The sequence below is a fragment of the Pecten maximus genome, chromosome 11 (genome assembly GCF_902652985.1).
Source record: "Pecten maximus chromosome 11, xPecMax1.1, whole genome shotgun sequence".
Classification (NCBI taxonomy): domain Eukaryota; kingdom Metazoa; phylum Mollusca; class Bivalvia; order Pectinida; family Pectinidae; genus Pecten; species Pecten maximus.
In genome coordinates, this window is record NC_047025.1 from 38,527,844 (window position 1) to 38,552,358 (window position 24,515).

Consider the following 24,515-nt stretch of genomic DNA (forward strand, 5'->3'; position numbering starts at 1 on the left):
ATAATGAGACGCGGCCAAGCGTAAGAATACGTCACGAACCAGACCATTTGAATGGAGACCTTTAAACAGCTGATCGACTAGAACGCCGAGGATATATTCTGGACATCGAAATCGTAAGTATGCTGTTAATTAATTATCCTGGTGATGTATACGTATTATGTAGGTGATACTGTTAGACATGTAGATACTTATATATACATTTATATATAATTACCAACAGTGGTGGGCCGGGACTGTATCGTAATTAACCACAACTTCCTCATACCTGGATATCGTATTCAATACATCGACAGGGCAAATATTTGTTTGGTGGTATCAGTTTTAGTTTCAACACTTTGTCAAGATACAATATTCTTAAAACCGCTGTATCATTGTTATCTACTAAACATAGAATACCTTAACAAAGAGATGGGGTACACACTTGGGTGTATGCTGAACAAAGGTTTCCGTTGACTGATTACAGTAACACCGGGACAGTCCGTGTTAACCTGTAGGGAGCCGGGTATGATATAACATTAAAACACCTTTAACATTGGGCGGGCTCTCACCAAGGACGCCACCAAGGAGATGGGCCCTTAGGGCAAACGCGAGCTTATTAGCCAGTCATAGTTGGACAATATATCCTTCCTCCAAATTAGCCAGTAAGGGTTGGGTAACACACCCTTTCCCCATATTCGTCAGTAATAATAATAATAATAATAAAAAATGGGTAGCTTCAGTTAAACAGGAACTATGTGCCATTGGTTTGGCCGAGTACTGGCAGGCGCAGGGTAAATTAATACTGGAACCTTTTTGACCCGAGTAAAACAACGGCTATTAGACATTTTTAAGCAAGATTGTGAGTCTTTCTTTTTAACCTCTTCAAAATGCACATTGTATTAACATATTATTGACTATGTATGTCTGCAACCTTACTTAAGTAAGCCTTTTCCTGTTAAATATAAAAAGGCAATTTTCAAAATACGTTTGTCTTCACATAACCTGTGAATTGAAACTGGACGGCATAGAAAAAATCCTCACAATTTAAGATTTTGTCCTCTCTGTAGAAATGACATAGAAGATGAATACCATTTCATTTTAAAATGTCCCTCCTTTAACGGTCTCAGAATAAAATATATAAAGTCTATAAATTAATAAATTTACAAGCAACGGGTAATGTTAAAGAATTAAGTAGTCTGGGCAAGTTTTTATACCAAGCATCGCTACTACGTTCTACTCTGTTGGCTTCTAGTAACTAGTAGTCTGATCCATACTATTCATTTCCTTATTGAGTCACACACACATATATTATATATACAAACATGTGCATGCTATAATGTCATATGTCCATTGCTCTACCCGAGCTGACTTGTACTATTTTTGTATTCTTGTAATTATATTATGTCGATGAGATGTAATTCTCAAGATTAATAAAGAATTGGTGTCTAATAGTTGGTAACACACCCTTTCTCCCATATTAGTCAGTAATAGTTAGATAACACACCCTTTCTCCCATATTAGTCAGTAATAGTTAGATAACACACCCTTTCTCCCATATTAACCAGTAATAGTTAGATAACACACCCTTTCTCCCATATTCGTCAGTAACAGTTAGATAACACACCCTTTCTCCCATATTAGTCAGTAATAGTTAGATAACACACCCTTTCTCCCATATTAGTCAGTAATAGTTAGATAACACACCCTTTCTCCCATATTAGTCAGTAATAGTTAGATAACACACCCTTTCTCCCATATTAGTCAGTAATAGTTAGATAACACACCCTTTCGCCCATATTCACCAGTAATAGTTAGATAACACACCCTTTCTCCCATATTAGTCAGTAATAGTTAGATAACACACCCTTTCTCCCATATTAGTCAGTAATAGTTAGATAACACACCCTTTCTCCCATATTAGTCAGTAATAGTTAGATAACACACCCTTTCTCCCATATTCACCAGTAATAGTTAGATAACACACCCTTTCTCCCATATTAGTCAGTAATAGTTAGATAACACACCCTTTCTCCCATATTCACCAGTAACAGTTAGATAACACACCCTTTCTCCCATATTAGTCAGTAATAGTTAGATAACACACCCTTTCTCCCATATTAGTCAGTAATAGTTAGATAACACACCCTTTCTCCCATATTAGTCAGTAATAGTTAGATAACACACCCTTTCTCCCATATTCACCAGTAATAGTTAGATAACACACCCTTTCCCCCATATTCACCAGTAATATTTAGATAACACACCCTTTCCCCCATATTCGTCAGTAATGGTTAGATAACACACCCTTTCCCCCATATTCACCAGTAATAGTTAGATAACACACCCTTTCTCCCATATTCACCAGTAATAGTTAGATAACACACCCTTTCTCCCATATTAGTCAGTAATAGTTAGATAACACACCCTTTCTCCCATATTAGTCAGTAATAGTTAGATAACACACCCTTTCTCCCATATTAGTCAGTAATAGTTAGATAACACACCCTTTCTCCCATATTAGTCAGTAATAGTTAGATAACACACCCTTTCTCCCATATTCACCAGTAATAGTTAGATAACACACCCTTTCCCCCATATTCGTCAGTAATAGTTAGATAACACACCCTTTCTCCCATATTCACCAGTAATAGTTAGATAACACACCCTTTCTCCCATATTAGTCAGTAATAGTTAGATAACACACCCTTTTCTCCCATATTAACCAGTAATAGTTAGATAACACACCTTTTCTCCCATATTAACCAGTAATAGTTAGATAACACACCCTTTCCCCCATATTCACCAGTAATAGTTAGATAACACACCCTTTCTCCCATATTCACCAGTAATAGTTAGATAACACACCTTTTCTCCCATATTAACCAGTAATAGTTAGATAACACACCCTTTCCCCCATATTCACCAGTAATAGTTAGATAACACACCCTTTCTCCCATATTCACCAGTAATAGTTAGATAACACACCTTTTCTCCCATATTAGTCAGTAATAGTTAGATAACACACCTTTTCTCCCATATTAACCAGTAATAGTTAGATAACACACCTTTTCTCCCATATTAACCAGTAATAGTTAGATAACACACCCTTTCCCCCATATTCACCAGTAATAGTTAGATAACACACCCTTTCTCCCATATTCACCTGTAATAGTTAGATAACACACCTTTTCTCCCATATTAACCAGTAATAGTTAGATAACACACCTTTTCTCCCATATTCACCAGTAATAGTTAGATAACACACCCTTTCCCCCATATTCACCAGTAATATTTAGATAACACACCCTTTCCCCATATTCACCAGTAATAGTTAGATAACACACCCTTTCCCCCATATTCGTCAGTAATAGTTAGATAACACACCTTTTCTCCCATATTCACCAGTAATAGTTAGATAACACACCCTTTCCCCCCATATTAGTCAGTAATAGTTAGATAACACACCCTTTCTCCCATATTCACCAGTAATATTTAGATAACACACCCTTTCTCCCATATTCACCTGTAATAGTTAGATAACACACCCTTTCTCCCATATTCGTCAGTAATAGTTAGATAGTACACCCTTTCTCCCATATTCACCTGTAATATTTAGATAACACACCCTTTCCCCATATTCGTCAGTAATAGTAAGATAACACACCCTTTCCCCCATATTAACCAGTAATAGTTAGATAACACACCCTTTCTCCCATATTCGTCAGTAATAGTTAGATAACACACCCTTTCCCCCATATTCACCAGTAATAGTTAGATAACACACCCTTTCTCCCATATTCACCAGTAATATTTAGATAACACACCCTTTCTCCCATATTAACCAGTAATAGTTAGATAACACACTCTTTCTCCCATATTCGTCAGTAATAGTTGGCTAACACACCCTTTCCCCCATATTCACCAGTAATATTTAGATAACACACCCTTTCTCCCATATTCGTCAGTAATAGTTAGATAACACACCCTTTCTCCCATATTCACCAGTAATATTTAGATAACACACCCTTTCTCCCATATTCGTCAGTAATAGTTAGATAACACACCCTTTCTCCCATATTCGTCAGTAATAGTTAGATAACACACCCTTCTCCCATATTCGTCAGTAATAGTTAGATAACACAACCTTTCTCCCATATTCGTCAGTAACAGTTGGTAACACACCCTTTCCCCATATTAGTCAGTAATAGTTAGATAACACACCCTTTCTCCCATATTCGTCGGTAATAGTTGGTAACACACCCTTTCCCCCATACTCACCAGTAATAGTTAGATAACACACCCTTTCTCCCATATTAACCAGTAATGGTTAGATAACACACCCTTTCCCCCATATTCGTCAGTAACAGTTGGATAACACATTCTTTCTCCCATATTAACCAGTAATAGTTAGATAACACACCCTTTCCCCCATATTCGTCAGTAATGGTTGGATATATTGCTCCATTTTCATTTCCGTGTTGAATTAATTAAAGTTCAGACCACTGGTATGTTCAATAAACGAGCACAAATATTTGTTATTTAAGGTGTTGGTTGTACAACCACAGTCCCGAAACTCGCATTAGTCATTTAACTTTGGTCATTATCCTCTCCAAACCCCCCAAACATGGTTGTCAGTATCGTATTGACACGATGGGACGGGTTTCACTCGAAGTCAGGATACTATCCATGTTTACCAAACTACGAGGATGTTTTTGTAAAAGCGTTTCGATAACAATCTAAGTTACAGTGTACAGTTTGTAATTTGTATACGTATGTGTATTCATATTGTGTTGCAGTTGACCAGTATGGCATCCCGGCCCCGCGGGGATAAAAATGGCCTCTCCAAGGAAGGATCACACGCGTACGTCAATAAGGGAATGGACACACCCAGTGTTTATACTATAGAGAGCTCCCAGCAGTACGGGGGTTCCCGGGACAGCATCGGTACTGCGGGACGTAGGGGCTCCTTCTCGTCAGCAATGGAGTCCAGTTTTGATGGTTCCAAACTTTCGCTGCCATCTCTCCCCCAATCCTCTGGCAAGCCTAGTGTGGCTGCCTCCACGGCCGAGCTGCTGGACGGAAGTGGTGGGTCCTCCCAAGGGGAGGGTCCTAAGGAGAGGGAAACCTGGGACAACAAAGCGCAGTACATCCTGGCGGTGGTAGGGTACGCTGTAGGACTCGGCAATGTGTGGAGGTTCCCCTACCTGGCCCAGAAAAACGGCGGAGGTAAGATATGTCATGTGGCTTACATAGAGTTGTATTCCCAATGAAAGCATCAGGAAGACTCTGAACCTCCATCTCAAGTATCAGTCCACAATGTATACCGTCATTCATCATCACAAACCCATTTGTTGATGATGTGTCTCTTATTTCTGTGTTTAAAAAACAAGAGTAATCACATTAAAACGAAACCATAATTTCAATTCAAAATCCATAAACACGACAAACTATAATTAGTATGGACGCTCTTGGTAAAGTCAATGTGTTCTGGAAGGGTGAGCGTCTTTTGTTTCACAGACGACACTTGCCATACAAATCTAGGTCACAACGACACTCGCCATACAAATCTAGGTCACGACGACGCCCGCCATACAAATCTAGGTCACGACGACACCCGCCATACACAATCTAGGTCACGACGACACCCGCCATACAAATCTAGGTCACGACGACACCCGCCATACAAATCTAGGTCACGACGACTCCCGCCATACAAATCTAGGTCACGACGACACTCGCCATACAAATCTAGGTCACGACGACACCCGCCATACAAATCTAGGTCACGACGACACTTGCCATACAAATCTAGGTCCCGGGACACCCGCCATACAAATATAGGTCACGTACTCACCATACAAATATAGGTCACGGAAACACTTGCCATACAAATCTAGGTCACGACGACATCCGCCATATAAATCTGGTCACGACGACACCCGCCATACAAACCTAGGTCAAATCGACGACATCTGACATACAAATCTAGGTTACGACGACACTCGCCATACAAATCTAGGTCAAATCATGGTTTCGTCTCGTCCTCAAAGTTAGAACTATAGTGGTGACGACAAAATCACCATACGTATCATCAAAAATATTTCCCAACGTAATCATGATGTAGATCATGAAACTTCTCATGAGCCCCACTCGATTTGCACTCTTCTCAGTAGAGAAGCCTTCTAAGAAGATCGCATTCCGTTATATGTAAATCGAGTAAACCGGGAGAATATAACCAAAAATAAACAAGTTTTTAAGTTTTCTCAAACACTATGACACAAACACATGCATGTATGTGTCATACCGTATATCCTTCTCTAGTAAAACTCATCACTCGCACACTTAAAACATGGTCGTCGCCATCTTGGAAGATAAATCTTCCAGCTTCGAGACGGAAGAGGTAGAAGATCTTCCAGAAGCAGAAGAGCTTCAAATCGAGTGACCGGAAGATATTGTTGTTACAGTAGATCTATCATATAGAAGATGATGCACTTGTATTCACATGCGTTTGAAATTCTTACAGTAAATTTACCCGAGCCCCACTCGATTTGCACTCTTCTCCTTCTAGAATATATCTTCCGGTCACTCGATTTGAAGTGGGGCTCAGGTCTTCATCAATATGCGTCTCTGAAACCCTTCTGTTGTTTGTTTTCCATAGATCTGTAACACCAAACCTCACACTGCTGAGCAGAAACGTTAAAAGATCGTGGAGTTTTTGTCAGAAAATTGCTGGAATTAAGAGTTCTTCAATACTCTTTACAACTTATATGTTATATTCGACGACGTTATTTGATTACAAATTAACACCGAGTTTCTTATACTCGATTCTAACAAACAAGCCAGCGGTACATGCCGTTAGACCTTCATTGGTTACATCAATTGAATGGGTCAAAATAACTCGACAAAGTGATTTACAAATCCTCCATATGTACACTTTCATATATTAATACAATAAGGCCCATTTTCATTATCATGGCTTCCTAGTGTATTCTAACTTCATTGGCGAGTTCACAGCAGTATGATGAAGCTTAAAAATATTTCAACATATACTTTTACATTATGGTTGCCAGTGGTGTGATACGTACAGCTTCTTTGCACACGACTCGTCAGTGTTTTGGTGAGCCCGGCTTCCTTACACACGACTCGTCGGTGTTTTGGTGAGCCCGACTTCCTTACACACGACTCGTCAGTGTTTTGGTGAGCCCGACTTCCTTACACATGACTCGTCAGTGTTGTGGTGAGCCCGGCTTCCTTACACACGACTCGTCAGTGTTGTGGTGAGCCCGGCTTCCTTACACACGAATCGTCAATGTTGTGGTGAGCCCGGCTTCCTTACACACGAATCGTCAGTGTTGTGGTGAGCCCGGCTTCCTTACACATGACTCGTCAATGTTGTGGTGAGCCCGGCTTCCTTACACATGACTCGTGAGTGTTGTGGTGAGCCCGGCTTCCTTACACACGACTCGTCAGTGTTGTGGTGAGCCCGGCTTCCTTACACACGAATCGTCAGTGTTGTGGTGAGCCCGGCTTCCTTACACACGACTCGTCAGTGTTGTGGTGAGCCCGGCTTCCTTACACATGACTTGTCAGTGTTGTGGTGAGCCCGGCTTCCTTACACACGACTCGTCCGTGTTGTAGTGAGCCCGGCTTCCTTACACATGACTTGTCTGTGTTGTGGTGAGCCCGGTTTTCTTACACACGACTCGTCAGTGTTGTGGTGAGCCCGGTTTCCTTACACACGACTCGTCAGTGTTGTGGTGAGCCCGGTTTCCTTACATACGACTCGTCCGTGTTGTAGTGAGCCCGGCTTCCTTACACATGACTTGTCTGTGTTGTAGTGAGCCCGGCCTCCTTACACATGACTTGTCAATGTTGTGGTGAGCCCGGCTTCCTTACACACGACGCGTCAATGTTGTGGTGAGCCCGGCTTCCTTACACATGACTCGTCTGTGTGAGATGTGTCATGCTGTTATAAAGATGTGCTCAAGGGTTTTTCTTCGTTAAGCATTTAAAGTCTCTCTCATTTTATCATTACATATATAGCCAAATAGTTTAACACGATTATCCCGGTATGCTTGTGTCCTAAGGGTCAGCATGGCAAAGGCGTATCACCTGACATCTGTCTATATGAATCATTGTATTATAATATTGATGTTTGTCGACTCGTATGTACCGTAGTATTTCTGTTCAATTTTATTTTTTTGTGAAGTTAAATAGGAAGGTGAAAACAGACATATGTACAACACGAGTGTAGACTTATATGTCTGTTGACACTTCCTCAGGTTATAGGGGCCATCCTTGTGTTTATAGAATAGTTTAGACGGGAACTTGATCAACATTTGGTACACCTTGATATGTTTTATACCTAACAGGTATATAATACAGTATATATAGAACATGGCTTTGGAATAGTATATCATATGGATTGTAATTTACCAGCATTTAACCCACTGTATATCACTACATACGAAACGGGGGCTGAAATATTAATATTGGTATTTCACTATCGAACGATAAAAATCAATGAAGCGTATTCTATAACACAAAACAGTTATCTATACCACGTACATTCTGGGTTTTCCCACAATTCGTCATTATATCCGGGTCACTACAAAGTCAGGCTAGGTTGTGTATTTATCTGTTATACAGAAATAACAGTAAGGCGATATAATGTTCAGGTACTGTAGTATACATAGACTCTTTCTTATCATGGTTGTTCCGCGGTGGCCGAGTGGTTAAGGTGTGCCGACACTTTATCACTAGCCCTCCACCACTGGGTTGCGAGTTCGAAACCTACGTGGGGCAGTTGCCAGGTACTGACCGTAGGCCGGTGGTTTTTCTCCGGGTACTCCGGCTTTCCTCCACCTCCAAAACCTGGCACGTCCTTAAATGACCCTGGCTGTTAATAGGACGTTAAACAAACACAAACCAAACGAAATTGTTCTTGAATAAAAACGTACGTGATTGGTTGACACACCCTCGAAATGCGAGGGGTCTTCTCTGAGCACACCTATCCTCTAGGCCCCATCGGATGCTGGTATGAGCGAAAATCAGATATCCTAATGCTGCGGTATTCTATAACCGATTTTTAGTATTTAGAGTATCAAATGTATATTTACCTTTTTATAGCTAGTATTTATCTAGATATAGGCTTATCCTAATTGATTAATGTAAGTTGTGATTGCCGGAATTGTTTGATACAAATGTTTCCATTTTCCCCGATGGGAACGAAAAACGCCTCCTTAGGCATATGCATATAATTTTCTTCATTAGTTATCAAATATGGCCTCGTAGAAAATTGTAAACGGTAACAGTAAATAAGATATCAAAGTAAGCTGCATGTTTAACGCCACAAACACTATTTCCAGTCACGTCTGCACAACTGATCCATAATGATCTGATATATCCACGACAATGATTATTTCTACATGTCAATTTGATCTACTCCCAGGTGCTTTTCTGATTCCTTACACCATAATGTTGGCGATAGAAGGTATCCCAATCTTCTATCTGGAGTTGGTTGTGGGTCAACGCCTGCGCAAAGGTGCCATAGGCGCGTGGAACCAGGTGTGTCCTTACCTCGGGGGTATTGGAATTGCAAGCTGTTTCGTGTCCTTCTGGGTAGCTCTGTACTACAATACCATCATCGCCTGGTGCATCTATTATCTCGTACAGAGTTTCCGGGACCCGTTACCATGGGCACAATGTCCGGAAGTTCCCGACTCGGTCCTTGGGAGTAAAGTAGTGACAGAATGTGAGGTAGGTCGTACTGAAGTAGAATTAGAGGATGTCTGTTAGATATTATAAATTGAATATTATAAACTTGATACATCTGGTGGTCAGAAAAGTAAAATCTATTAACTAAAGTATAGTACATGTACATCATCGTACTCCACTTCAGAATATTTCATATCGTTTTAATTATCTTTACACAAAATATTACAGCTCGTTTAAAAAATCGTTAATATCACAAAAAAACTGGTTTATTTACTTTTATATTTCATCAAATGTTTAATATCAAGCACACGTATTTCTTCAGATGAGTGATGCCCGGTCGTACTTTTGGTACCGCGAGGCCCTTAACATCTCACCGTCAGTGGAGGAGGGAGGTGATCTCAACTGGTGGATACTGGTCAGTCTTATGGTATCCTGGCTCATCGTCTTTCTCTGTATGGTGAAGGGAATAGCATCATCGGGAAAGGTGAGTACCTCAGTCATTCAGGTCATCGTAGGGAAAGGTGAGTACCCCAGTCATTCAAGTCATCGTAGGGAAAGGTGAGTATCTCAGTCATTCAAGTCATCGTAGGGGAAGGTGAGTACCCCAGTCATTCAGGTCATCGTAGGGAAAAGTGAGTACCTCAGTCATTCAAGTCATCGTAGGGAAAGGTGAGTACCCCAGTCATTCAGGTCATCGTAGGGAAAAGTGAGTACCTCAGTCATTCAAGTCATCGTAGGGGAAGGTGAGTACCTCAGTCATTCAGGTCATCGTAGGGAAAAGTGAGTACCTCAGTCATTCAAGTCATCGTAGGGGAAAGTGAGTACCCCAGTCATTCAGGTCATCGTAAAGGAAAGTGAGTACCCCAGTCATTTAAGTCATCGTAGGGAAAAGTGAGTACCTCAGTCATTCAAGTCATCGTAGGGAAAGGTGAGTACCTCAGTCATTCAGGTCATCGTAGGGAAAAGTGAGTACCCCAGTCATTCAGGTCATCGTAGGGGAAAGTGAGTACCCCAGTCATTTAAGTCATCGTAGGGAAAGGTGAGTACCTCAGTCATTCAAGTCATCGTAGGGAAAGGTGAGTACCTCAGTCATTCAAGTCATCGTAGGGGAAGGTGAGTACCTCAGTCATTCAGGTCATCGTAGGGAAACGTGAGTACCTCAGTCATTCAAGTCATCGTAGGGAAAGGTGAGTACCTCAGTCATTCAGGTCATCGTAGGGAAAAGTGAGTACCCCAGTCATTCAGGTCATCGTAGGGGAAAGTGAGTACCCCAGTCATTTAAGTCATCGTAGGGAAAAGTGAGTACCTCAGTCATTCAAGTCATCGTAGGGAAAGGTGAGTACCTCAGTCATTCAAGTCATCGTAGGGGAAGGTGAGTACCTCAGTCATTCAGGTCATCGTAGGGAAACGTGAGTACCTCAGTCATTCAGGTCATCGTAGGGAAACGTGAGTACCTCAGTCATTCAAGTCACTGTAGGGGAAGGCGAGTACCTCAGTCATTCAAGTCATCGTAGGGAAAGGTGAGTACCTCAGTCATTCAGGTCATCGTAGGGAAAGGTGAGTACCTCAGTCATTCAGGTCGTCGTAGTGAAAGGTGAGTACCTCAGTCATTCAGGTCATCGTAGGGGAAGGTGAGTACCTCAGTCATTCAAGTCATCGTAGGTAAAGATGAGTACCCCAGTCATTCAGGTCATCGTAGGGAAAGGTGAGTACCTCAGTCATTCAAGTCATCGTAGGGAAAGATGAGTACCCCAGTCATTCAGGTCATCGTAGGGAAAGGTGAGTACCTCAGTCATTCAAGTCATCGTAGGGAAAGATGAGTACCCCAGTCATTCAGGTCATCGTAGGGAAAGGTGAGTACCTCAGTCATTCAAGTCATCGTAGGGAAAGGTGAGTACCCCAGTCATTCAGGTCATCGTAGGGAAAGATGAGTACCCCAGTCATTCAGGTCATCGTAGGGAAAGGTGAGTACCTCAGTCATTCAAGTCATCGTAGGGAAAAGTGAGTACCTCAGTCATTCAAGTCATCGTAGGGAAAAGTGAGTACCTCAGTCATTCAAGTCATCGTAGGGAAAGGTGAGTACCCCAGTCATTCAAGTCATCGTAGGGAAAAGTGAGTACCTCAGTCATTCAAGTCATCGTAGGGAAAAGTGAGTACCTCAGTCATTCAAGTCATCGTAGGGAAAAGTGAGTACCTCAGTCATTCAAGTCATCGTAGGGAAAGGTGAGTACCTCAGTCATTCAAGTCATCGTAGGGAAAGGTGAGTACCCCAGTCATTCAAGTCATCGTAGGGAAAGGTGAGTACCTCAGTCATTCAAGTCATCGTAGGGGAAGGTGAGTACCCCAGTCATTCAAGTCATCGTAGTGAAAGGTGAGTACCTCAGTCATTCAAGTCATCGTAGGTAAAGGTGAGTACCTCAGTCATTCAAGTCATCGTAGTGAAAGGTGAGTACCCCAGTCATTCAAGTCGTCGTAGGGAAAGGTGAGTACCTCAGTCATTCAGGTCATCGTAGGGGAAGGTGAGTACCTCAGTCATTCAAGTCATCGTAGGGAAAGGTGAGTACCCCAGTCATTCAAGTCATCGTAGGTAAAGGTGAGTACCCCAGTCATTCAAGTCGTCGTAGGGAAAGGTGAGTACCTCAGTCATTCAGGTCATCGTAGGGGAAGGTGAGTACCTCAGTCATTCAAGTCATCGTAGGGGAAGGTGAGTACCTCAGTCATTCAAGTCGTCGTAGGGAAAGGTGAGTACCCCAGTCATTCAAGTCATCGTAGGTAAAGGTGAGTACCCCAGTCATTTAAGTCATCGTAGGGAAAAGCTGATTTCCTTGGCCATGCAAGAACCCAAGAAAGACGAGAACTTCGGCCATTCAAGTGATCGAGAGAAGTGAGAACCTCTGTCATTGTCTCATTAAGAAAGTCTCACATGGCTAATGCCTCGGTAAATCAGGTCGCTGATCTACTCAGGATAGGTAAGTACATTAGCAATTTGCTTCTTGAAGAATTTTGAGTACCCGGGTAATTCGTCCCTTCGGGAATTATAAAGATGTTCTTTTAGTAGTTTCCCAAAAAATACACAAGAAGATCGGTCCCTATTCTGGTGTCGTGGTAGTGCATTGCATTAGATTCTGGCCATGAACAAATAAATTTAGCCAAGCAACTGAGCTAGATATAATAATGGCGTCGTTGTAACAGAGATTACTCATTGGTTAATCATATAGAGTTATGTACAAGACAAGTAGACAGTTTGATTTGTAAGCCGCCGTCGTCCGCTGATGTATTACTGACATGGGTTTAGAAATGCTATTTTGGGGTTGGATTTCTGGCTTTGTAGCTATCAATGTTCTTATGACCTTTGTATGACCTTGGTCTATTTTAGGTTGTGTATGTGACTGCCACCTTCCCATACCTCGTGCTGGTCATATTCTTTTTCCGCGGAGTGACGTTAGAGGGCTTCTACCACGGGCTTGAGCACTTCTTCGTTCCTGACGTAAGTGCCACGTGTAACAACAGTCCTTGTGTACCTTTTGTTAATCATTAATCCACAGTGTTTGTTCAAGTCATCCACATCAAAATTCAATAATATGATGTTGTATTAAACCTAGTGGAATTTCACTTTTGTCTATACACCATTGACAGTTATCCTCTGATACAATTAAACTGTTTTAATTGATTTCCTTTTACAAGGAAGTCTTATTATTATGTTCCTTGGTCCAACTGTCTACCAATGTTTGTTTACTTCAAACTTTTATGCAATATTTTGATACACACGAAACGCCTTTCTCCGCACAAGAGACATAAATTCATCATCCACAACGTCCTCTGAAGGCATGTACATTATAAATGAAATAATAGTTTATTATGCGCATGCCAATATTTCATTCGGAGAAGTCCTGCTATGATGACGTATAGCTAGCCTCTTAGTGTAACTATATTGGTTGATGTTTACTACCTTATTACAGTTCAAGCGTCTTGGTGATCCACAAGTGTGGCTAGAGGCTGCCACCCAGATCTTCTTCTCCCTGGGGCTTGCATTTGGAGGTTTGATCGCATTTTCTTCCTATATGCCCGTTCGGAACAACTGTTACCGGGACGCACTTCTCGTATCCCTAGTCAACTGTGGAACATCAGTCTTCGCCGGTATCGTCATCTTCTCCATCCTTGGTAAGTAATAAAGGCCTGAAATGGCACATTTCCTTCTAAAACTCGAAACAGTAAAGACTGGTGACCGTCCAAATGTCTAACCGTCTAGATAAGTGCTACTTTGGCTTCCAAGATTGAAGATTGGCGACCGTTCTCATGTCACACTATCTAGAAAAGCCCTACTTAGTCTGCCAACAGTGAAGACGGGTAAGGAGTCGTGACGGTCCAAATATCACTCTGTTCAAGCTATTCAAGGCTTAGTTAAACTATCAACAGTCACCGTGGATAAGTGGTCGTGACGGTTCTTATGTCACTCTAACAAGCTGTTCAAGGTTGAGCTAGACTACCAACAGTAACTATGGGTAAGAGGTCGTGACTGTTCTATTGTCACTCTAGCAAGCTGTTCAAGGTTGACCTCAACATTTACTGTGGGTAAGTGGTCGTGATGGTTCTTATGTCACTCTAACAAGCTGTTCAAGGTTGAGCTATTGACTACCAACAGTAACTATGGGTAAGTGGTCGTGATGGTTCTAATGTCACTCTAACAAGCTGTTCAAGGTTGAGTTAGACTACCAACAGTAACCAACGGTAAGTGGTCGTGACGGTTCCACTGATGACAGTATCGAGACTGAACAGAGGCCTGACAAGAAATTTGACATATACAATGCATATCCATTTATAATAAAAAAAAAAAAAGCAACAGGTTTCTTACCAACGTTGTCACGATGTCTATCTAAATATTTCTGTGACATAAACATTGACAACCATAAAACATAAATTTCATGCAACAGCATCCGCAATCACATAACCGTTTACGTCTGCAGGGTTCAAAGCAACACGAGCCTATGACGGCTGTTTGGATACTCGGAACTCGGAACTGTTGCGGCTATTCAATTCTACATCCATTCACCCACCGCCACCAGGAACCATCATCAACGTCACCAAATTTGACACCGGACTTCAGTTGTGGACCACAATAAAGACCAGTATGCCAGAGATAACATCTTGTGATTTCAAGTCTGAAATACAAAAGGTTCTACTTTTATAACTGAAATAACTGCGGTGCTATCTTCAACTAAACATACTGTACTTCAAAGTGTGTCAAATATTACTGTCTTCAACTAAAAATAGTTTAAAGTGTATCAAATATTTAATGCTTACATCAATATAAACTTTAGCAATTATAAATTTGATATTGTTGAATCAAAAGAAAGGACATAGGTAAATAGGTAACCCCTATACAAATTATCAGATTATGATTTTTCAAAATCAGTGAATGTTATATCAAGCGTGAAAATGTGGAATACATCAGAAATCACAGCGTTTATTTCACAGTTTTCTATTATTTTGCAGTCAGGATCTGGAACTGGACTTGCCTTTATAGCATTCACGGAGGCCGTGACACAGTTTCCGGCAGCGCAGTTCTGGGCCGTACTGTTTTTTCTGATGCTGCTCACTCTTGGATTAGACAGTATGTTCGGCACACTGGAGGGAGTAATCACCTCCATCGTTGACATGAATCTGGTCACTAATCTACGGAAAGACTTCCTGGCTGGTGTGTACTGTTTCCTATATATCATGTGTAAATAGTGGTAACCTCACATTAATCTGACACCCGACAGATCTCAAACAGACCTTCCTATAAGTCTTTAAGCCAGATTAAACCTGAACGGAAGATAAAAACGTTATCTGGAAAATGCTATTTAACAGAAATTGTCAATATTTTTATTCATTAAGCCTTGACAACATGTTTTCTACCTTGGAATGTCATTCGTAATATATGGCGGCTATACATGGTAACCTATATATATATCTATATATCCAGAGACAGAATACATTTTATAAATACATATTCCTAACCTATTTCAGCGCTGATCTGTCTAGTATCCTTCATGCTATCCTTCTGCTTTGCCAACCAAGCGGGTCCCTATATATTTACCCTGTTTGACGAGTACAGCGGAAACATCCCATTGCTAGTCATCGCTCTGGCTGAGGTCATCGGTATTGCATACATCTACGGACTCAAAAGGTGAGACAATACTATACAATGTTGTTTTCGAGGTGATATCATGTTTATTAGTGTTACTGGCTAAGTGCAATACAGAAATAATATGTAGGAGTGTGTTGAAAACATATAAGGGTAAACTGAATAACATTTCTAAAACGCCAAAATGAGAAGATAAACCATTCCAAAAAAAAAGGCAGAAAATAGGACTTATTAATTGGCTCATGTTGTTTATTTTGCAGGTTTGTGTTGTCTTTTTTATTTTCTTATTTGAATTATCAAATTGGATTTAGTAATTTGCTCTTGTTTTTAATGGTCACTGCCTCTAATTCCCTCCTCCATGGTAATGTCGTTTTGGATAAGATGACCAATTTCCAGTGATGTCTAACAAAAGGATAGCAATTTGTCTTGAATGACATATTCTAACACGTTTGTTCATATATTGCGCACATATAAAGTTACTTGATTTACGTAACATTGCTGGAATGCAGTTAAGTTGGTTCGGTGTACATACATACCATGAACACAGGAAATGACATCAAGTCATATTTATATGAATCTATTTCGGGGGTATTTTGGCTTATTTTTTCTGTTCTTTATCCCACAGATTTGGAGACGATATTCAACTGATGACGGGCCAGAGACCAAACTGGTACTGGTTGGCTATGTGGAAGTATGTGTCACCAATAGCCATGTGTATAATACTTCTCGCCAGTGTCGTCAAGATGGCCGTTTCTGGCACCTCGTACGACGCCTGGTCGGCTGTCACTGTAAGTATGCTGTCAGGACGTAGCCCTTGCCGACTGTATGTTAACCTTCTCTATATATGTCATTCAAGTTCAGTTTGGTACCAGTTACTCGTTTGTCCCTTGTACATGTATGTCGCTGATGACCCTCAAATGGATAAAACAAGTAGTTCCCGCCTTGCTCTACATTCTCTAGTCGCATGTAATATACAGCTGTATGCGTACTTCACAATAAGTCAACTTTGTCAAGATGTTGGATTATCTTTTAAGTTATAAACGATTTCTGTTTCCATGTTTGCAATAACTTCACAAAATAATTACGGTTAATTTAAAATTTGACCTTTCAGGCGGACACCGTAAAGCAACAGTGGCCAGCCTGGTGCAAGTTCTTCGCCGCCTTTTTGATATTGTCCTCGTTACTATGGATACCAATTGTTGGTGTTTTAAAATACTTCAACATTGTTAAATGGAAACCAGAGCAACCTGCAGATTTTCCGGAAGACGATTTAATACAGGAGCGAAATATAAAACCATATATTCCTACTGAATGGGAACGAAAACTGTTTTACTGGAAAGAGAAACTATGATATCAGTTATGCTTTAGAATTACAATACTCTAGAAATCCCGGTCTCAAACCTTTATAATGGAAGTAAACTGGACCATATATAGGACATAGGGGAGGGGTAATATAAACTAGTTTATGCTAATGTTTCCTCGTTAGCAGCAATCCAAAGACACTTTAGATGTACCCCATAAAAACCTGAGCTGTACTAATTGTTGGTCTGCAAAACTAAGATTTACGCGTTTCTCATATAAGGTCCAGTTTCTGTATTATATAAAGTCAAACACAGATTTGTCTCTGTGCTGGGGAACAGCAGATCTGTGTTTGAGTTTTTATTCTATTATTACCGTCACATGGACACTATAACTTTAATCTATATACATTGTATATGTTTAATATACTGTTCTGGTAGAAATCCTTTGATATGTTTACGTTTATTTAATATGCCTTTTAATCCGGAAACGTAGGAGAGATATGTTGTAATAGTTAATAGGACAGTGCATTGTAAAACACCAAGGGAGGCAATTAAAACTTTACTGTATTAGCCTCGGTTGTCTCCCTGTGTATGGTTTGGAAGACTATTGTCTATTAAGACGATTGACGTGATACATTAAACAGGATATCACAATAAATGTTATATCGTCCTTCGTTGGCGTCCTGGATATACACGTCATATCGAGTTAAAATCAATTGACTGTCAAAAGTACAGGTAAACAACGATTACATTGTAGAAATGTTCTAATGTACCACATCATTACATGTTACACAAACATTACATTGTATACCAACATTACATTGTATACCAACATTACATTGTATCCCATCATTACATTGTATACCAACATTACATTGTATACCAACATTACATTGTATACCAACATTACATTGTAGAAATGTTCTAATGTACCACATCATTACATGTTACACAAACATTACATTGTATACTACAATTACATTGTATACCATCATTACATTGTATACCAACATTACATTGTATACCAACATTACATTGTATACCACAATTACATTGTAGAAATGTTCTAATGTACCACATCATTACATGTTACACAAACATTACATTGTATACTACAATTACATTGTATACCATCATTACATTGTATACCAACATTACATTGTATACCAACATTACATTGTATACCACCATTACATTGTATACCACCATTACATTGTATACCACAATTACATTGTAGAAATGTTCTAATGTACCACATCATTACATGTTACACAAACATTACATTGTATACCACAATTACATTGTATACCATCATTACATTGTATACCAACATTACATTGTATACCAACATTACATTGTATACCACAATTACATTGTAGAAATGTTCTAATGTACCACATCATTACATGTTACACAAACATTACATTGTATACTACAATTACATTGTATACCATCATTACATTGTATACCAACATTACATTGTATACCAACATTACATTGTATACCAACATTACATTGTATACCACCATTACATTGTATACCACAATTACATTGTAGAAATGTTCTAATGTACCACATCATTACATGTTACACAAACATTATTACATTGTATACCACCATTACATTGTATACCACAATTACATTGTATACCAACATTACATTTTATACAACCATTACATTGTATACCACCATTACATTGTATACCAGCATTACAATGTATACCAACATTACATTATATACCACCATTACATTGTATACCACCATTACATTGCAAACCACCATTTCATTGCATACCACCATTACATTGTATAACACCATTACATTGTTACCACCATTACATTGTATATCACCATTACAATGTATACCATCATTACAATGTATACCATCATTACAATGTATACCAACATTACAATGTATACCACCATATACTATCGTTACCTTGTATACCATCATTACATTGTCTACCAACATTACAATGTATACCCACATTACATTATATACCATCATTACATTGAATACCAACATTTCATTGTATACCATCATTACATTGTATACCAACATTACATTGTATAACACAATTACAATGTATACCACCATATACTATCATTACATTGTATACCACCATATACTATCATTACATTGTATACCACCATATACCATCATTACATTGTATACCACCATATACTATCATTACATTGTATACCACAATTACATTGTATACCAACATTACATTGTATACCACCATTACATTGTATACTATCATTACATTGTATACTATCATTACATTGTATACCAACATTACATTGTATACCAACATTACATTGTATACTATCATTACATTGTATACCAACATTACAATGTATACCAACATTACAATGTATACCACCATATACTATCATTACAATGTATACCATCATTACATTGTATACCAGCATTACATTGTATACCAACATTACATTGTATACAACCATTACAATGTATACCACCATATACTATCATTACATTGTATACCAACATTACATTGTATACCAGCATTACATTGTATACCAACATTACATTGTATACCATCATTACATTGTATACCAACATTACATTGTATACAACCATTACAATGTATACCACCATATACTATCATTACATTGTATACCACCATATACTATCATTACATTGTATACCACAATTACAGTGTATACCACCATTACATGTATACCACCATTACATTGTATACCACCATTACATTGTATACCACAATTACATTGTATACCACCATTACATTGTATACCTACATTACATTGTATACCAACATTACATTGTATATCACCATTACAATGTATACCATCATTACAATGTATACCATCATTACATTGTATACCAACATTACATGTTACACAAACATTACATTGTATACCACCATTGCATTGTATACCATCATTACAGTGTATATCATCATTACATGGTATACCACCATTACATTGTATAACACAATTACATTGTATATCACCATTACATTGTATACCACCATTACATTCTACACAGTCATTACACGGTATACCTTCATTACATCGTAGACATACTCTACCGCACATCATCATTACACTGTACACTATCATTACATTGTATACCACGATTACATTGCAGAAATACTCGTATGTATACTTAATGTAGTTGGAGCTTTTATGAATGCATATAAGTGTCTCTCAAAAAAATGAACCTGAAAGATACAAAGACCATCGGACTATTTCGTATCATTTGAGGAATGGTAATTTGGTCGTGATCGAATACAAAAACTCTTGATTTTGAGTTGATCACAACATCTTTAATACTTTTATATGTTTATATTGTTCATACAGTTTTGATAGAATTAAGATATTATTTCGGAGCAATGTCAAAACTACGGAAATTACAGAGTCAGATAATCAAATACTCGGTGTTATATTTTTTATATTTGTGCATGCTATTGATTTATACGAGGAATAAAGTTATTGATTAATGAATTTGTTTTATATCATTGCCCGGCTTATTCAGTATGGTTTGAAGAACTTGACCCGAATGACAAGGAATTTAACGTGAATACAAGGAAATGCAGAAATAGGGACTTTCAGAAGTTGAAAATAGGTTTAAGGAGGTGGAGAGCTGTGGGGAAATGTCCGCAAAATGTCTAAAGGAATAATAATACCGGAAGTTGATGAGGAGTTAGGTACAGTGAGCAATGAATAACGAAATGGAGGACCGACGGAGGGACAAGTGTAATGTCTTGATGTGTGGAATAGGGTTATCAAACAAAACTGTCTCAAGCAAGCAGTAGGAAAGAATGGGTCGCCGGGCAATAAATGTACTTACTATCCAATTAGTAATAGAAGGATGAAAAAACTCAGAATAGGAAGCTTTAGTGCTGAAGCTGAGAAACCAAGAGCCGTGAAAATAGTTTTAAAGATGAGGATGAATCGTTAAAACAAGAACAATCTGAAAAACAGGACGGTGAAAAATCAAACAGCTTATGGTAGTAAGGGACTAAATATTTCAGACAAGAGCTGAATAGTGGGAAAGAATTCAATAGAATATAAAATAAGAGGAAAAGATGGCAGCAGTGCAGGAAATAACTGGTAAAGGGAATTAACACCTAACTCAAAACGAAGGAAAATAACAAACTAAAACAGAAATACCAACAGTCAAGACATCTTCCGAGGTACGGTCACACCGCAAAAATGATCTCAGAATAGCTGTTGAGTAGAAACTGCTCTACCACAGTTACCCAACTTGAGAGCCACTTCAAAATATAATGGAAGTGACCAGGACATTTCTAGCGCAGCGATACTGGACACAGCAAACATATTGAGGACGAGGAACCACGGACGATTGCATAATTATAAAATGTTAATTTTGATTTTTAAATTTTTGATATGACAGGGGTATGTATACTGTGGAAACTACAAGGCTGGTAACTCCGTCACATGAGAAACCGAAACCCATCTCATTCAATCGACTAAAAAATACATTTATTCAAACTGACACGGCGCATATCATATACTACCATCATCAGGAAACAATCATCTTTAACCAACTCTGTCTTTCAATACGATTTTTTACATCCAAAACACTATAATCCGTTAGTCTAATACACCATTTTGCCCTTTGACCTTCATGAATAAAGAAATGTTCCTTCTGTTCAAATCAATGAAGAGACCGCAATTGGAATATTATGTACCCAAAGTTATCATTGAACTGGAAAATACCCAACAGAGAGAGAAAAACTAACTCGTGGACAAAGTGATAAAACTTCCGCGGAGATACTTAGATCTTTCCAGACTCACAATACAGAAGTATCGGTCCACAGATTAATAAAAAAAACTATGCTGCAATAGAGTAACTGTCACTCGTGTAACAAAACAGGACAAGTGGACACAACAAAATTTAAAGAAATTTAGATGCCGCTCAAATTCCTTTGCTATCCATTTCTTGAATGTAAGGAATGATAAAACGTTAAAGTTTGGCGTTCGATGGAAATATCTTTATGAAGAAATAGCATTTTATGAGTCTATCATATTCTGTTTTTAACAAAATAGGAAAGTTTGACCCATTAACTAAATACAAAAATATTAAAACAGTAATTATACCGCCGATAATATTTATGTTTTGAGCATTTTGTGCGAAAAAAACCCATCCTTTCGTCTTCCATACTCAGTCCATTCAAAAGCATTTAGCGTATAGAGAGCTTTATCACTTACCCTAATCCCTACCAAAGGTCAAAACTTTACCATTTGTGCAAAGTGTTGATTTTGGCTTTGCTGTATGCCACCCCGATGACTTGTTGAACATAACACACCATCCTGTAACACTCTAAGCCTTAATATACAGATGTGCCTTTCCTTATATATAACATCCTATAGCACGCATACAAGTAATACCGACATGTGTAGGCCACGGTTCTTAAATGACCACCGTAGTTAATTATAATTAGGACGTTAAATACCATACACCTATATTACATGACCGATAGTGACTAACAAATCTAGCAAACATATACCCCAAATGCCCCATCCTCATTGTTCTTTTGATATTACTTTTCACATTTCCTTCAAGAAAATAACTTCTATGTCCATCACTTGAAATATTGTATTAAATCGCTTCTATCCTATTTACAAAATCGCATCTGACGGAGACTTTAAATACCTAATACAGTACCGTTCTTTTAATGACAGATACATGTAGGTGTGTAGTTGCGGATTGTGAAGTTGTCTTTAGGAGAGACATTAAACCCAAGAAATCTGATAGAAACATAAGACTTCCTCAGCACAGTTGGTTGTTTGGTGTTTTAAAAGCAGAAGACAGTAACTTTACTGCTGAACAAGAGATTGATAAGTGTTTCAAGAATGATCAGAAACGAAAACCGCAAACTGAAGATCAAAACGTTGGTGTTGATGATGATACGTGGCGGAACATCCCATTATTATCCATGGAAGATCTATGTTATAGACATTCTTCCAGCGCCAAATGCACGCTATGAATGAATAGTTTCAATAAAAACTCGACATTTTGCCCAAGCGCGCAAAACACCCAACTCATCTTTCATCACAAACTGTGGTGTCTTTGGTCCTAAAGTATTTGTTCACATCATCTAATAGGGAAAGATCTTAACCCTAACGCTGAAATCCGCACTGGTGAACGAGAAATGTTTACTGCTCGGCTACCTTCAAGATCAAAGGAAATGATATGCTATTAATGCAGGAGTTCTTCTTTACTCTGCGTTTCTCCTCTCGGATGAAGCAGATTGTAAAACCTGGACAGTCTGGACAAAAACACATTTTCTGCAAATTTGTAAACATGTCAGTATCCAGTATATCCAAAACTTTTCATTCCCTAGTGAAAGCATTAAAAAAAACTATTGTACCATTGTTCCTTGAACAAACATTTTGGAGCACAACACAGTGTTCTCCTTTTTGGAAAGCATGTGACCGTCATACTGGACGGTACATATATCTTTACTCTTAAGAGTTTTGATCACAACCTCCAGAGAATCTCCTACTGTGGCCAGAAGAAGTGGAACTATTTGAAGTTGATGAGCATAGCCCTGCCTAACGGATACATCATAGATAGCCTCATGGCTAGAGAAAGATGACAATGTCGTTGTTGATCGAGGGTTTACGGATGTTTTGCCAGATTTGGAACCACGTGGTTTGACAGCAGAGATGCTGTCTTATCTAATACCTGGGTAGAATCAACATGACGACCTACATGCTAACCTTGATAGTTCCATAACTAAATCCAGTTGGGTAGAGGAATCATATCACACACAATTCTTTCAAAACACACATTGCCTCCAACTGTCATTGATGTCATCGAGATACTCGTTAGTAACAACTGTCTCTGTGGAATCCCATGACCCATACACAAGCATCACCGATAGGTGGCTACATCAGTGAGCATCTCAGTGATGGCGGTGACTACGAGATCGGCACTCACCGGACATGGTACGATGTCAGATCCACTCGAGGCATATGACAAGTGTAAAGAACAATGCTTGGATCAAGCATGACAGCACCGATATCATCAATCCAATAAGGTATTATTATTGCCAGTATCCTACTGGACTGAGAACCATAGGGGATATGCTCCCATGTAGCCAGTATCCTATGCTATTTCGGATACTACATGCATTTTGAAACCAGTAAGCCTTTGCATCCAGAAATCAACAGTTTAAGACATGTAGATTTCACTACAAACCGTCACCTTCCATGTATTAAGCATTGTCGATTTGGGCAATTAAACCACGATGTAGACCAACAATGACATGACCAATCAGATTCTAAGAGGAGGAGGCCATGGATTCCAGATTTGGTGGTTTAATGTGTAAATCAACATAAATATACCATGTAATGTTCTTGTCCGAAAAT

General features: G+C 39.0%; 1 protein-coding gene across 1 annotated transcript; it reads left to right on the top strand.

The window, feature by feature from the left end:
• Positions 1-18,288, top strand: LOC117337919 (sodium- and chloride-dependent transporter XTRP3-like). Its single transcript, XM_033899064.1, has 11 exons — positions 1-113; positions 4,776-5,205; positions 9,431-9,738; positions 10,019-10,180; positions 13,073-13,183; positions 13,656-13,857; positions 14,661-14,869; positions 15,190-15,391; positions 15,706-15,865; positions 16,449-16,611; positions 16,935-18,288. Exons 2-11 carry the CDS (start codon positions 4,785-4,787, stop codon positions 17,172-17,174), a joined length of 2,178 nt encoding a protein of 725 aa, XP_033754955.1. The 5' UTR covers positions 1-113; positions 4,776-4,784; the 3' UTR covers positions 17,175-18,288.
• The last annotated feature ends 6,227 nt before the right edge of the window (positions 18,289-24,515 follow it).

What these genes read in the sequence shown, in the direction of transcription:
- LOC117337919 (XM_033899064.1), top strand. Translation starts at nt 4,785, where the DNA reads ATGGCATCCCGGCCCCGCGGGGATAAAAATGGCCTCTCCAAGGAAGGA. An exon ending in TCAAGTCTGAAATACAAAAG is followed by an intron (nt 14,870 to 15,189) that starts GTTCTACTTTTA and finishes ATTATTTTGCAG; the next exon opens with TCAGGATCTGGAACTGGACT. An exon ending in TACATCTACGGACTCAAAAG is followed by an intron (nt 15,866 to 16,448) that starts GTGAGACAATAC and finishes TTTATCCCACAG; the next exon opens with ATTTGGAGACGATATTCAAC.